Genomic DNA, 16,687 nt, shown 5'->3' with positions numbered 1-16,687 from the left:
ATTCTCTTCAACTTAATTTTTCTTGCTAAGCCTCATCTTTAAAAACCAAAACGTCAAATAAAAACAGGCACAATATTTCATATGGCCTAAACCTCACTTCAGCCCAGGTTTACCTCTAAGTGGTAGCAATTCTCCTGCCTCAGTCTCCCTGCTCCCGAGAAAATAAGTGAGGTACCCATATTTTGGAAAGCTGCTCATATGATGCATAAGGGCAAGAAATACGGACTGGTTGTATAAGTTCCACCATCAAAAGTTAGAGTTCCACATAGGCAGAGGAGCACCCGGCCGGTCCCAACGTCACAGCACTGTGAGGAGTGGTTCATTTACTTAACAACAGAGGGAAGATCCTGTTATAAAATAGTCTCCAACCCGACCTAGCTGATTGAGTGGGAAGTTCCATTGTCTCACAGCTGCCCGCCAATCAAACAGCAGGACCTGCCTTTCTCTACGCGGTAGTCCCCTCCCCAGGCAGCGTAGCCCCGCCCCAGGAGGCGCAGCCCCTCCCTTCCTGCGGTGAGGCCCTCCCCCTCCCCGGGTGCTCTTGTGGCGTCACCTAGAAGGTGGGGGAGCAAAATTCCATCCGGCGCGGTTGCCGGATTTGGAGGTGGGCTCACGCTCACGCTCTTCTGTCTCCCGTTTGTCTCTCTATACGGGAGGACGTTGGTTGTCCTCCCGTGGGTAGGCAGTGGAGTGCCATGAAGCGGGCAGCGATGCGGTAGGTGGCAGGGCGTGGAAGGGCGCTGTCCGGGGGTGCCCACGCCTTCCTATGCCGCGCGGGGCTTACGAGGCGGAAGAAGCCACGGGCGGGGTGGAGGCAGTGGATGTTTGGCTTGGGAGGAAAAGGCACCGGCTGCTCAGACCCAGGCCCACCGGCCTGCCCTGGAAAAATGCCACCCTATTTTAGCGACATCTGACACTTAAAAGGGAAGACATTGGGTGTTCCCTTGAAATTCCTATCCTTTTGCTCACCAGGGTTGTGGCTGGAATATTGGTGTAGCCCCTTTTTCCAAAAGCCAGTGCTTTCAGTTCCGCCTTGCCTTGCCCGCACTTTTCTCTTTAAAAAAACATTTCGGGGGTTATATTCTTGACACACTTGGAATCTGACTTAAAGTATGTTATAACATCTGTAAAGATGGTAGAGTACTCTTTGGCTCTCTTAAACTGACTCATCTGTTTAGTTTGATTTTTTTTTTTTTTAGATTTTTATTATTTTATGTATGAGTGTTTCTCTTGCATGTGTGTCTGTGTTCCACATACATGCTTGGTGAGCCTCAATATGGGTCCAGGGAATCAGGTCTTTTTGCAACAAGAGCTCTTAATCACTGAGCCAACTCTCCAAACCCTTGCTAGTTAATTTACGTATTTAACTTAAATTTTTTCGAGACAGGGTTTCTCTGTGTATCTTTAGCTGATCTGGAACTCACTTCATAGACCCAACTGGCCTCAAACTCAGAGATCTGCCTGCCTCTGCCTCCTGAGCTTTGGGATTAAAAGCATGCACTGGGTTGGGGATTTAGCTCAGTGGTAGAGCACTTGCCTAGCAAGGGCAAGGCCCTGGGTTCCGTCCCCAGCTCTGAAAAAAAAATGCACCATTAACACCCTGTTTATTTTTTAAACAGGATTTCACTATGTAATCTTGGCTGGCCTAAAATTGGCTACACACACACACACACACACACACACACACACACACACACACCAGACTAGCCCTGAACTCACATATATCTACCTTCCTATGCTTCTCTAATGCTGACTTTAAGAGTTTGGGCCATCACTTCTACCTCTCATCTATATATTTATTTATTGTTTTGAAAGAAACAGCCAAGTAGTACTAGCAGGCCTGGGACCTGTGGGAATCTGTTAGGTTTCAACTTTTCTAGTGCTGGGATTTACAGATGTATTTTATCCTGCCCAGTTTAAAACATGTGTTTGATAAAGCAGCAAGCAAGGCCTGTAATCAAAGTGCACCCTTAGACCACATAGGCAGTTTTGGTAGATCTAATTTCCAACTGGCACAGGTAAAGAACATGGTCTTTAGACTGCTAGTCATGTCATGTCTGGCTGTCCCACAGCATGCAAGCTTTTTTTTTTTTTCAGCTTGACTGGTTCCAAGAAAATGACACTTGCTTTGGGTTCAGAAGCCACCCCACTGTTGGTGAGCCTGACCTTGACATGGTCTCACTAATTCTGTCCTTGATCCTGCCTTTACTCTTTCTAGGACCCTTGCTATCAGTTGAACAAGGTGTGTTATCTCCCTACCCCCCGCCACCTATGCTTTGTCACACTATTTGAAGACAAGTTGAAAGTCATTTGAAGAAGGGCATGGTTACCTTTTGACATAATACAAAAGGGTTCAACACTTTTGTCACCTTGCCTTTGTGTCTTCTTCCACAAGACCTTTTAAATAATGTAGATTTTTATTTTTATATGTGTGAGTGTTGCACTTGTATGTATGTATCTGTTCCATCAGCATGGCTGGTGCCAGTGGGGGCCAGAACAGGGCATCACATCCTCTGGAACTGAAGTAGCAGAGGTTTCTGAGCCATGATGTGAGTGCTAGGAACCAAACCTAGGCTCTTTACAAGAGCAAGAAGTACTCTTAACTGGGCTAGACAGTTGGCTTAGTGGTTTAGGGTAATGGCTGCTTTTCCAGAGGATCCGGGTTCAAGGACTCCAGTTGTAAGAGATCTGACCCCCTCTTTGGACACAAACATGCATGTAGGCAGAACACTGAGACATACAAAAAGAAAATTTCAAAAAGTTATTTTTTTAATAAAGTCTTAATCATTGAGCTATCCCCTCAGCCCCAACAGTATCTTTCTTGAGCTCCTCTCTCCCTGGAAGTCTTTCCTTGTACTTTGTACTTTTGTGTTCCTTTCGTGTTAGTCTTCTTGAACCTATTGAACCTATTAAATAAGAGAAGCAATCCCTATGTAAGTATAGAGTGTCAGGGTGATCTGGATAGTTGGCATTTGCTTGTGCAGCTTTTTCTCAGATGGACGAGTCATCCCACTTGATTTTGTCTGCATGTTGAGGTATTTCCTGTGAGTGGTGGGGGTAAGATTAACCTTGCTGGTGCTGTCCCAGCTGCAGGGCCTCACTCAACCTAAGCAAGTCCTCTACCAAGCTGATACTCCCAACCTTGTACTCTCTGATAATGGGGTAACAATTGTTTTGCCATTTTCTCCATTTTTTCGAACCTAAGATGGAGCCAAGCTTTTTCTTTTCACAACTCAGGTGACTCTGTGGCTCCCTAGGCAGGCCATGGAAAGGTTCAGATTCTTGGGCTTCTTTCATTAGAAAGGTTCAATCCTGGGGTTCTGAGACCTGAGAATCCTCAAGGGCCCATGGGAGTTTCCACTAAAATCCTAGGAATTATGGTAAGCTGCTCTGTGAGCTTATTGGAGATAACGGAGCTAGTAAAATAGTTTTGAGGCACTGAGGTGCTGGGTGTTGATTAAGCCATTTCTACTTCAGTGCTTCATCACCTACCAGTGCTCTGAGCACAGTGCTGGTAGGAAGTTTGGTCATTATGCAACATCAGAGTGGACTTACACAAAGTCAGATGACATAGCCTAGACCAAATGATAAAATTTATGCTGGAGACGTAGAACATAGAACTATATTGAAAAGTGTTTGCTATTGTAACACAATGGTAAGTTAGTTCTATGTCTAAAACAAAAAGAGTAGTATTATGCTATAAAATAAAGAAGGCTGTATTTCTTTACCATTAACAGAGCTTACAGGACTAGAAGTTGTTCTAGATGAGTCAGTTTAAAACCCAAATATATTGTACAGCTGTTACAAATCTATACTTCAAATTACTGTTTTATAAGTGTTCAAGGTTTAAAATAGATAGTTCAGGGATTAGAGAGATGGCTGTGTGGCTAAGAACCATTGCTACTCTCCCAGAGGACCTGAGTTTGGATCTCACTACCTTTTTCAAATACCCTGCAGCCACCTGTAAAGCCAGCTCAGGAGAGTCATTGCCCCACAGGTACCCACAGACGCACATGCATGTGTATATACCCACATACAGATGCACACATACCCCAGCCTCTCAAGTGCTCTGATTTCAAGCATGTGCTTTTTATGTGTGCTAGAAATTTCAAGCATGCTGGGCAAGCACTCATCCAACTCAGCTATATTCTCAGTTCATACAAAACCATTTTTTTCAAAAAAGAAGTGTTTACATTTCCTTTGAACATATTTTTAAGTTTTAAGGCTGCATACAGAAATTAGGGCCTTAAGACTAATATGTTGACCTGGTGGGGTTTTTTTTTTGTTTGTTTTTTGTTTTTTTCTGTATTCAGTTCTCCTTTTTTATGTTACTGGGGTTTGAACTCATGGCCATTTTGTCTTTCAGTTAATGTTAGCAACAGAAATGGTTAACTGTTCTTTCTGCTGCATGTTCTTCATGTCTGTGTGCATGTGATGTGAAGTTCTGTATGCACATATATATTCGAAAGTGTGTTTGTTCGTGTTTGCATGTAGAAACAAGAGGTCATCATGCATCCTGCTCCATCACTTGCATAATTCCCATAAGACAGGAACTCTCACTGAGACTAGAGATTATCATTTAGGCTAGACTGGCTGGCCAGTAAGCCCTGGTGATCTTCCCATCTCTGGGTTTATAGGCACACATGCAGCCACATCTGAGCTTGTATGTGGTTGCCAGTATCTAAATCTAGGTCACTGCAAGCATTTCTACCCAGTGAGCATCTCCCAAATCTTCCTCTCTCTCTCTCTCTCTCTCTCTCTCTCTCTCTCTCTCTCTCTCTCTCTGTCTCTGTCTCTCTCTCTCTCTCTCTCTCTCTCTCTCTCTCTCTCTCTCTCTCTCTGTGTGTGTGTGTGTGTGTGTGTATGTATGTGCGCATGGGCATGCCCATGTGTGTGCATGTGTGCATGCCGTGGTGTGCATGTGGAAGTCAAAGGACAGCTTTGTGGAGTTGGGTTTTTCCTTTTACCTTTTTGTGGGTCCTGTAGATTGAACACAGCTTGCCAGAATCATAACTTTGTCACCTTCTACATCCTGTTATATTCTTTCAAACTAGGTATGTTCTATTTCAGAACCCTGGTTTGTGGGTGGCAGGATAGAAGAATATATAACCTACTTCCACGAATAACAGATTTGAACTTACATAAAATGTATACAATGGTGAAAAATAGTAAAATCTGAATGACATTCTGAGAAAATTCAAATTTGAAGGTTAAGATCAAGAAGATCTAACCAAAATATTAATCTGTGTAGAAAAGTACAGACAAGGGAAAAGTTATCAATGGTGAATAAAGAGAACATAAAGACTAAAGTCCTCCAGCAAGCATTTCTGTTTTAGTGGGCCAGCAGAGATTGTGTCACAGCTAAATAAAATAACCAGGTAGTTAAGGAGTTAAAATTTCCAGTGACCAAGTATGCATAATTATGTGTTCTTTTGCAACTAAATTAATTGGCTTGGTGAAAGGTCAAAGATTCATTCTAGCAACACATAATTGTCAAAACTACATGTAGGTAGTAGTTTTAACAAAATATTTTTACTGAGGGACTTTCACTGAATGCTGTAATTCAGTAACTTGGGCTCTAAGGAAAGGTAAAAATATATTTTTTTGCTTAGTTATTATCCTCACATTATGTAGTAAAAATTTGCTGTTAACTTGAGGTATAATGACTTCCAGTTTTTGATATTCTGGATTCCTTCCATAAATTTTCAACTATGATTTCACAGATCAATTTGTTAATTTCTGGTGTGTGTGTGTGTGTGTGTGTGTGTTTGTGTGTTTGTGTGTTTGTGTGTGTGTGTTGTTAGACAAAACAGCCTCACCATTTAGCTTTCACTGCACTGGAATTCATTTTGTAGACCAGGTTGGCCTTGCACTCACAGGAATCTGTCACCATACAGGGCGATGTGTGTGTCTGTGTGTGTGTGTGTGTGTGTGTGTGTGTGTGTGTGTGTGTGTGTAATTACTAATATAGTAGTGTGTGGTTAAGAGTTAATATTTAAGCAAGAGTAAGCTAAAATCAACTTACCTAGTTTATTTTTGAGAAGATTGATAAGTCCCTTTTGAATACATAGCTTTTTTTTTTTAAATTTCATTAGCTACCTAAGAAATTTCTAGACAAGTCAAATAAGTACTTTGAGTGCAAAGGCCTGATTCAAAGTTCAAAGATGATTAGTTTGTAATTGAGTTGATCTTACTTATTGAGGAAATATGGTGTGATAATAAAGAACAAAGTAAATGTTCATAATTAATGTGCTCGTTTGTTTATCAAATTAGTTCTGGGCTTCTGAAGCCAATAAAATCTAAAGGGTAAGTTGGAATCCATTAAACCTGGTTCACATCTTTTGTTTATTTTGCAGATAATTATAGTTTATCTTTCATCTCAAGGAGTAGTTGGGCTAAGGATCTATAGCTCAGAGGGAGAGCACTCGCCTAGCATTTTAGGGTCCTGGATTAAATCCCTATTATTACAAAAACAAAACAACAACAAAGTGCCAACTTCCAATGTGTGTGTCAGGCATGGTAAGGCATACCTATTATTGCAGCACTTAGAAGGTAGAGGCAGGAGGATCACAAGCTCAAGTTTATTTTTCTTCAGCTACATACCAAGACCATGAGATCCTGTCTCAAAAACCTTTAAAAAAAGGTACCTCTTTTTTTGAGAAATCCACATACTTTCTTAAGGTGTCCTTTCCCTGGGCACCTCTCTTTCTATTAATTTCCATGTTTAATTCTGTCTTAAAATGTGTTCCTAATAAACTCTACTTTGAAACATAAGTAGTTACAGGGGCTAAGGCTTTGAGGATGTGGCACAATGGTTTAGCTTGCACATCACTAGGTTCAGTCTTCAGGCACAGGGCTCATGGACCATGTCACAAAACTCAAAAGTCAAGGTAGATCAGCAAGTAAAAATACTTTCCTGAAAACCTGAGTTATATCCCTGGAACCCATGTAAATAGTAATAATTTAAAAAAAGAAGCTGAATGTTCTTTAATCCCAACATTCTTACGGCAGGATAAGAGACAGAGATAGGAAAATCACAAGGAATCTTAGGGGCCAGCTAGTCAGGAGTTTGTAGCATCCCAGAAACAAGACTGCCTGTCTTACGGTTTTGCTGCTGTGAAGAGACACCATGACCAAGGCAATTCTTATAAGGCAAGCATTTAATTGGGGCTGGCTTACAGGATCAGAGGTTCAGTTCATTATCAACAAGGCAGAAGCATGGCAGCATCCAGGCAGACATGGGGCTGAAGGAGCCAAGAGTTCTGTCTTGTTCTGAAGGCAGCTAGCAGAAGACTGGCTTCCAGGCAGCTAGGATGAGGGCCTTACAAAGTCTATGCCCACAGTGACACCACACTTCTTCCAACAACAGGGCCACAACTCCAAATAGTGCCACTTCCTGGGACAAGCATATTCAAACCCCATACTGCCTCAATCTGACCACTGCCACATCACACGAGCACACAAAAGAAATGATAGAATAAATAGTTGGAGTGATAGAGCTGATTTAAGGAGTACCCTTAAACCACATCCTTGTCACCTGAAAACTCCTATAAGATATATCCTAAAGCTGATGTGTGGCTAGATACTCTGGAATAAGTGAAGTGTTACTGTAAGATTCCTGAAGAAGCAGCTCTGGAAACTATTTTAAGTATACTTTCTCTTGTTTTAAAGTCTTTGGACCTTGAACAAGGGGCTTCTTACACATGGCAGAGGACTGGCTTACGGATCTGAAAACAAAATATGTAAACCTTTACACATACAGGAAGGTAAGCAGGGTGTTTTTATTCTTTTGTGCCTACACGATGAAAAAAGCCCATTTTTTGGGGGGAGGTGCACAGAATGATAGTTTAGCAATAATGAAACATTGCTGTTAAAGATTTATATTTAATTACTGTATGTGGGGGTGGGTGGTTGGATGTGTGTACATAAATACATGTGCATGTAGAAACATCAGTTTTCTTTGGAGTTAACAGGTAGTTCTGAGGCACCTGAGTTAGGTGCTGGGAACTGAATTTGGGTCTTTTGCAAGAGCGATACCTGCTCTTAACCACTGTGTCATGTCTCCATCCCTGAGACATACTTGTTAAGTGTCTATATTTCATAAACGTAAAGAAGATGGTTGCATAAATGCTTTAGGTAGAAACAGAGTGAGAATCTGAGTTGTTCCTAGTAACCTTGGGGACTGAGTTGTTTCTTATTTCCACTTCCTGAATAGAGGTCCAGATGACTCAAACACAGATCTAGTGAAGTCAGATGAATAAGAAATGAGCCTACCATTTGTACCAACCTAAACCCCTGTAGGTAGTTATGATAGAGGGATCTTGTCAATGTCTGCTTAATGGCAGTTAGTTTCACTCACTGCTGTTATATGCAGATTATAGAAAGCCTTAGACATTAGGAGTCCATTAAAATTAAAATTGCAATAACTTTAAAGGCTCTACGTAAGAGAGACAGGGAGGGAGGGAGACAGAGAATATGAATATGTGTAAAATTCAGAATTCTTGATCAGCACCTACCACTCTTCACATAGATCAAACTAGTGAGAACTATTTTGTGTCAGTAACGTGTACACTCATTGAGATATTTTGTATATATTTTTTAACTCAGGAGGAAATTAAAATTTTACTAACAGCTGGCTGTGTTTTACAGTTCTTTGTGATTTAACTATAATTAGTGTATGCACTGATGTTGTGATATATACGCAGCAGTCTGATAGAAATTCCACCACTTTCATGAGACTGCATGTTATTCTAAGGATAATTTTGTTTTAATCATGTAGTTATTGAAGGAACAAGTATAGCTACATTGAATTTCCCATGACTGGAATGAGTAATTTGGTCATTTAGTTACTGAAGTACCAAGTATAGCAACATTTAGTTTTCTAAGATTGAAATGTATATTTTGAAATATAGAAAAAATGAAATATAGAAAAAATGAAATATAGAAAAAACAATTATTTGAATTATTGTATGTTTATTTTCTAATTCCAAATTACTGCTATCTTATTATTTCTGCCTTTTCCACTATCCATGTGAATCATGGTATGGTAATAGCAATTTTTCTCTTTAGCACTTAGGTTTTGTTTTAAACTAATTTACTCTTACTCAATGGCCATTGATTAAAATTAAATCACACTCTTTGCTTTACCTGGATTTAAGTCTTGCTTTATTTCCCTGGTATAAACTGCTTTAATTAGAACAGTGTAAATATGTAAAAAAATAAATTGCAATAAAACTTGGTTTTAGATATTAGTATTAGTAGCTGAAATAATTAATTTGATCTAATGCTGTCTACAAGACGATGGGTAGAGATTCTATTTATAAATGTCTTTGTTCCCTGACTAGGAAAAGAGCTCAGTTGGTAAAGTACTTGCCATGCAGGCCTGAGACCTGAGCTTGATCCCTAGTACCATGTCAAAAAGCCATATGTGATGGTGTACACTTGTAATCCCAGCAGTAAAGACATGGAGATATGTGGATACCGAGGACTCGCTGGTCAGTTAGCCTAGCTTACTTAGCAAGCTTCAGACCAGCAACAGACCATGTAATGATACCTAACGTTGATCTCTGGCCTCTACATGTGTGTGTACATGAAGAAAAGAGTTTGATCCTAAAGAGACTCAATTTTTTTTCTTTCTTTTTTTTTAAAAGATTTTATTTATTTATTTTTATATATGACGAGTACACTGTCACTGTCTTCAGACACACCAGAAGAGGGCATTGGATCTCTTTACAGATGGTTGTGAGCCACCATCTGGTTGCTGGGATTTGAACTCATGACCACTGGAAGAGCAGTCAGTGCTCTTAACTGCTGAGCCATCTCTCCAGCCCAGAGACTCGATTTTTTTATTTTGATAAAGCCCTTTGGGGTAAAAGACTGAAAAATTCCTTTCTGACTTATTTAAATAAACCCCAGTAATTGGCAAAAAAGTGTGTTTATTTGCACTAAGGAAGCTGCATAATTGAGAGAAGAGAAGCCTGATTCCTTCCTTGTGCTGTTTCTACTGACACTGAATGGGAATTCCCGAATCTTTTGAGACCTTTCGAGTGCATGAGAAGCTTCACTTAGTTCCTGAGCATTTTGCGTTAACCCACCTTTCCTATTTCTTAGTTTCATGGAGTAAAGTCTTTGTCTTTGTTTCAGTTCGAAATAAGCTGCGGGAGATCGTAGGCGTATCCACAATCTGGAGGTATGTACTTCTGTGTTTCATCCCCAAGGGATCATGCTAAGTGATATTTAGGCTTAGGTGCTGATCCCCTTCTAGGGGAGAGCCCTGTGTGGAGATGGGGTTTTTCTGTGAGAAGGAAAAGAGCAATATGTTAATGTAGTAATCAGCTGATACCTCATTGCCATGAAAGAATGTGATTTATGTATATTGTGTATTTTCAAAACCTGTTTAGGTGTATTCACTGATTTTCAGAAGAAAATTTATGACATGCTTATGACATTTTTTCTAATCTATATTTTTACATACAATAAAACTTAAATTCAGAATTGGGACTTGACTTCAAGTTTTCTGGTCTTACTATTTCATTTAACTCGATCCTTTTTTGAATGGCATATATCCTGGGAGAGTTCTGTGTTTTGGGCAATGAGTAGAGCAGATATTGACCCAATCCTAGAGATCTTTTGCCGAGAAGGCAGGGAAGGCCAGACGAGGGTGGTGCACTGTTTATGGGACTTAGGCTCAATCTGGGAGGTTGAGGAAAGGCTTGGATCGATAGGTTAGGGGTATTATTCATCAGGCTATTCCCCAGAGGGGGCTTGGAGATAGAATGCTTCGTGGAGGACGTCTAGAGCTTGACTGAGGTACAGTATTAGTGTCCAGACCAACCCAAGGCACTGCATGTGAGACCCAGGCTAGATTTGGTAGGTTGCAGAAAAGTAAGGATTAGGTTATAGGAGGTGCTCACCAGGCTAGACCCTAGTGGAGGACTTCTGACATCTGTGTAGTAAAGGTGGAGCAAGTGGAGCTGTGGGTAGATTCAGGTAGTCCTGGTGAAAGTCTAGACATTTCCTGGGGGGTAGGAGAAGGTGGTCAGACTAGAACTGAAGTTTTTAAAACAACACCAAGGTGGAGCAATAGTTTTCAAAGTGGTATCTGGTGGGTTTTGACATCTCCCTTTTTCCCATTAATTTGACTTTCACAGGGCTGAGCTATTTGTGTTGAGAGTAATGCACGTTCTTTAACTCATTTCTTTGATTTTACTATTTTGCAAACTCTGGCAATAATAGTTAATCATTTAGGCAGCAGCTCTCTGCTCCCAGACCCGGTGAGAGAGAAACCCAACCGCCTGGTCAGGTGGGCACTCCTGAGGCTGCAGAGCGGAAGAGACCACCAACACTGCTCACCCCTGCCCACATCCCTGGCCCAAGAGGAAACTGTATAAGGCCTCTGGGCTCCCGTGGGGGAGGGCCCAGGAGCGGCAGGACCCCGCCGGACCCTGAAGGAAACAGACCGGATAAACAGTTCTCTGCACCCAAATCCCGTGGGAGGGAGAGCTAAACCTTCAGAGAGGCGGACAAGCCTGGGAAACCAGAAGAGACTGCTCCCTGCACACACATCTCGGACGCCAGAGGAAAAAGCCAAAGACCATCTGGAACCCTGGTGCACTGAAGCTCCCGGAAGGGGCGGCACAGGTCTTCCTGGTTGCTGCCGCTGCAGAGAGCCCGTGGGCAGCACCCCACGAGCGAACTTGAGCTTCGGGACCACAGGTAAGACCAACTTTTCTGCTGCAAGAAAGCTGCCTGGTGAACTCAAGACACAGGCCCACAGGAACAGCTGAAGACCTGTAGAGAGGAAAAACCACACGCCCGAAAGCAGAACACTCTGTCCCCATAACTGACTGAAAGAGAGGAAAACAGGTCTACAGCACTCCTGACACACAGGCTTATAGGACAGTCTAGCCACTGTCAGAAACAGCAGAACAAAGTAACACTAGAGATAATCTGATGGCGAGAGGCAAGCGCAGGAACCCAAGCAACAGAAACCAAGACTACATGCCATCATCGGAGCCCAATTCTCCCACCAAAACAAACATGGAATATCCAAACACACCAGAAAAGCAAGATCTAGTTTCAAAATCATATTTGATCATGATGCTGGAGGACTTCAAGAAAGACATGAACACACTTAGGGAAGCACAGGAAAACATTAATAAACAAGTAAAAGCCTACAGAGAGGAATCGCAAAAATCCCTGAAAGAATTCCAGGAAAACACAATCAAACAGTTGAAGGAATTAAAAATGGAAATAGAAGCAATCAAGAAAGAACACATGGAAACAACCCTGGATATAGAAAACCAAAAGAAGAGACAAGGAGCTGTAGATACAAGCTTCACCAACAGAATACAAGAGATGGAAGAGAGAATCTCAGGAGCAGAAGTTTCCATAGAAATCATTGACTCAACTGTCAAAGATAATGTAAAGCGGAAAAAGCTACTGGTCCAAAACATACAGGAAATCCAGGACTCAATGAGAAGATCAAACCTAAGGATAATAGGTATAGAAGAGAGTGAAGACTCCCAGCTCAAAGGACCAGTAAATATCTTCAACAAAATCATAGAAGAAAACTTCCCTAACCTAAAAAAAGAGATACCCATAGACATACAAGAAGCCTACAGAACTCCAAATAGATTGGACCAGAAAAGAAACACCTCCCGTCACATAATTGTCAAAACACCAAACGCACAAAATAAAGAAAGAATATTAAAAGCAGTAAGGGAAAAAGGTCAAGTAACATATAAAGGGAGACCTATCAGAATCACACCAGACTTCTCGCCAGAAACTATGAAGGCCAGAAGATCCTGGACTGATGTCATACAGACACTAAGAGAACACAAATGCCAGCCCAGGTTACTGTATCCAGCAAAACTCTCAATTAACATTGATGGAGAAACCAAGATATTCCATGACAAAACCAAATTTACACAATATCTTTCTACAAATCCAGCACTACAAAGGATAATAAATGGTAAAGCCCAACATAAGGAGGCAAGCTATACCCTAGAAGAAGCAAGAAACTAATCGTCTTGGCAACAAAACAAAGAGAATGAAAGCACACAAACATAACCTCACATCCAAATATGAATATAACGGGAAGCAATAATCACTATTCCTTAATATCTCTCAATATCAATGGCCTCAACTCCCCAATAAAAAGACATAGATTAACAAACTGGATACGCAACGAGGACCCTGCATTCTGCTGCCTACAGGAAACACACCTCAGAGAAAAAGACAGACACTACCTCAGAGTGAAAGGCTGGAAAACAACTTTCCAAGCAAATGGTCAGAAGAAGCAAGCTGGAGTAGCCATTCTAATATCAAATAAAATCAATTTCCAACTAAAAGTCATCAAAAAAGATAAGGAAGGACACTTCATATTCATCAAAGGAAAAATCCACCAAGATGAACTCTCAATCCTAAATATCTATGCCCCAAATACAAGGGCACCTACATACGTAAAAGAAACCTTACTAAAGCTCAAAACACACATTGCACCTCACACAATAATAGTGGGAGATTTCAACACCCCACTCTCATCAATGGACAGATCATGGAAACAGAAATTAAACAGTGATGTAGACAGACTAAGAGAAGTCATGAGCCAAATGGACTTAACGGATATTTATAGAACATTCTATCCTAAAGCAAAAGGATATACCTTCTTCTCAGCTCCTCATGGTACTTTCTCCAAAATTGACCATATAATTGGTCAAAAAACGGGCCTCAACAGGTACAGAAAGATAGAAATAATCCCATGCGTGCTATCGGACCACCACGGCCTAAAACTGGTCTTCAATAACAATAAGGGAAGAATGCCCACATATACGTGGAAATTGAACAATGCTCTACTCAATGATAACCTGGTCAAGGAAGAAATAAAGAAAGAAATTAAAAACTTTTTAGAATTTAATGAAAATGAAGATACAACATACTCAAACTTATGGGACACAATGAAAGCTGTGCTAAGAGGAAAACTCATAGCGCTGAGTGCCTGCAGAAAGAAACAGGAAAGAGCATATGTCAGCAGCTTGACAGCACACCTAAAAGCTCTAGAAGAAAAAGAAGCAAATACACCCAGGAGGAGTAGAAGGCAGGAAATAATCAAACTCAGAGCTGAAATCAACCAAGTAGAAACAAAAAGGACCATAGAAAGAATCAACAGAACCAAAAGTTGCTTCTTTGAGAAAATCAACAAGATAGATAAACCCTTAGCCAGACTAACGAGAGGACACAGAGAGTGTGTCCAAATTAACAAAATCAGAAATGAAAAGGGAGACATAACTACAGATTCGGAGGAAATTCAAAAAATCATCAGATCTTACTATAAAAACCTATATTCAACAAAATTTGAAAATCTTCAGGAAATGGACAATTTCCTAGACAGATACCAGGTATCGAAGTTAAATCAGGAACAGATAAACCAGTTAAACAACCCCATAACTTCTAAGGAAATAGAAGCAGTCATTAAAGGTCTCCCAACCAAAAAGAGCCCAGGTCCAGACGGGTTTAGTGCAGAATTCTATCAAACCTTCATAGAAGACCTCATACCAATATTATCCAAACTATTCCACAAAATTGAAACAGATGGAGCCCTACCGAATTCCTTCTACGAAGCCACAATTACTCTTATACCTAAACCACACAAAGACACAACAAAGAAAGAGAACTTCAGACCAATTTCCCTTATGAATATCGACGCAAAAATACTCAATAAAATTCTGGCAAACCGAATTCAAGAGCACATCAAAACAATCATCCATCATGATCAAGTAGGCTTCATCCCAGGCATGCAGGGATGGTTTAATATACGGAAAACCATCAACGTGATCCATTATATAAACAAACTGAAAGAACAGAACCACATGATCATTTCATTAGATGCTGAGAAAGCATTTGACAAAATTCAACACCCCTTCATGATAAAAGTCCTGGAAAGAATAGGAATTCAAGGCCCATACCTAAACATAGTAAAAGCCATATACAGCAAACCAGTTGCTAACATTAAACTAAATGGAGAGAAACTTGAAGCAATCCCACTAAAATCAGGGACTAGACAAGGCTGCCCACTCTCTCCCTACTTATTCAATATAGTTCTTGAAGTTCTAGCCAGAGCAATCAGACAACAAAAGGAGATCAAAGGGATACAGATCGGAAAAGAAGAAGTCAAAATATCACTATTTGCAGATGACATGATAGTATATTTAAGTGATCCCAAAAGTTCCACCAGAGAACTACTAAAGCTGATAAACAACTTCAGCAAAGTGGCTGGGTATAAAATTAACTCAAATAAATCATTTAAATTTAGAAGCACTTTGTATATAATAGTGCTGCTAAATTTTTCGTTTCCTGCTGCTTTCTCTTTTGTGTTCTACTTTAGTTTTCTGTTTTCCGCTTTTGTCTTTTAAAAACATTTTCTTCCCTTTTACCTTTTATTCTGCTTTGCATACATTGTTTGGATATCATTCATTTTTTTCTCATTTGTCTCTTTTCTAAAACTAAAGGAAAGGGGAGGGAGAGGGAGAGGGGAAGAGAGGAGAGAGACTATGAGAACAAATATGAATCTGACAGGATAATGAGACTCTGAAGTAGTGTTATAACCCTGCCTCATCTCTCTTCCCCTTTCTGGCTTAGTGTTGAATTCAGGATTTTACACATGCTAGGCAAGTATTCTACTCCCAAGCTATGTTGCTAGTATGAATAAGCCTTCTAAAAGATAAAACTTTTTATGTGTTTTCTATGCATGGGTATCATGTGTGTTCAGTGTCTGAGGAGGCTAGGAGGTGGCATCAGATCCTCTGGAAATATAGTTACAGATGGTTGTGAGTGCTGGGAAGCCAATCAGAGTCCTCTAAACAAGAAGCCACTGCTCTTAAACACTGAATGATAACTTGATTTCTGAAGAAACTTTTTGGTCAGTGTCCCAATTAGATGTACCTATATCAGTAAATATGCATTTTTATATATATGGCTAGCCCCCAGCTCTCACAGTTGGTAGAGCATGAGACTCTTACGTACAAGTTTAAAAATGTCATTAGAAATGCTCAGTTTCACACATGGTATGCACTCATTGATAAGTGGACATTAGCCCAAATGCTTGAATTACCCTAGATGCCTAGAACAAATGAAACTCAAGACGGATGATCAAAATGTGAATGCTTCACTCCTTCTTTAAAAGGGGGAACAAGAATACCCTTGGCAGGGAATAGAGAAGCAAAGATTAAAACAGAGACAGAAGGAACACCCATTCAGAGCCTGCCCCACATGTGGCCCATACATATACAGTCACCCAATTAGACAAGATGGATGAAGCAAAGAAGTGCAGACCGACAGGAGCTGGATGTAGATCGCTCCTGAGAGACACAGCCAGAATACAGCAAATACAGAGGCAAATGCCAGCAGCAAACCACTGAACTGAGAATAGGACCCCGTTTGAAGGAATCAGAGAAAGAACTGGAAGAGCTTGAATGGGCTCGAGACCCCATATGAACAACAATGCCAAGCAACCAGAGCTTCCAGGGACTAAGCCACTGCCTAAAGACTATACATGGACTGACCCTGGACTCTGACCTCATAGGTAGCATTGAATATCCTAGTAAGAGCACCAGTGGAAGGGGAAGCCCTGGGTCCTGCTAAGACTGAACCCCCAGTGAACTAGATTGTTGGGGGGAGGGCGACAATG

General features: G+C 40.8%; 1 protein-coding gene across 3 annotated transcripts in view; it reads left to right on the top strand.

Annotated features, from left to right (window-relative positions):
* Positions 1–503: 503 nt before the first annotated feature.
* The window catches only part of Acot9 (acyl-CoA thioesterase 9), a 50,369-nt gene continuing 34,185 nt past the window's right edge, over positions 504–16,687 (top strand). The window contains exons 1-4 of one of the 3 annotated variants that reach the window (XM_039099645.2): positions 504–715; positions 2,098–2,155; positions 7,672–7,766; positions 10,144–10,189. Coding sequence is in view for 1 of the 3 variants with exons in the window: in NM_001013960.1 (NP_001013982.1) it covers positions 696–715; positions 7,672–7,766; positions 10,144–10,189 (161 nt within the window). In the remaining 2 variants the exon portion in view is untranslated. Of the gene's footprint in view, positions 716–2,097; positions 2,243–7,671; positions 7,767–10,143; positions 10,190–16,687 lie in introns of all 3 variants that reach the window. The other 2 variants (XM_039099644.2, NM_001013960.1) reach the window with 2 other exon arrangements.

Source organism: Rattus norvegicus, chromosome X, assembly GCF_036323735.1.
Source record: "Rattus norvegicus strain BN/NHsdMcwi chromosome X, GRCr8, whole genome shotgun sequence".
Classification (NCBI taxonomy): Eukaryota; Metazoa; Chordata; class Mammalia; order Rodentia; family Muridae; genus Rattus; species Rattus norvegicus.
The sequence above is the reverse complement of the archived record's forward strand: the minus strand, read 5'-3'. Positions and strand labels throughout refer to the sequence as shown.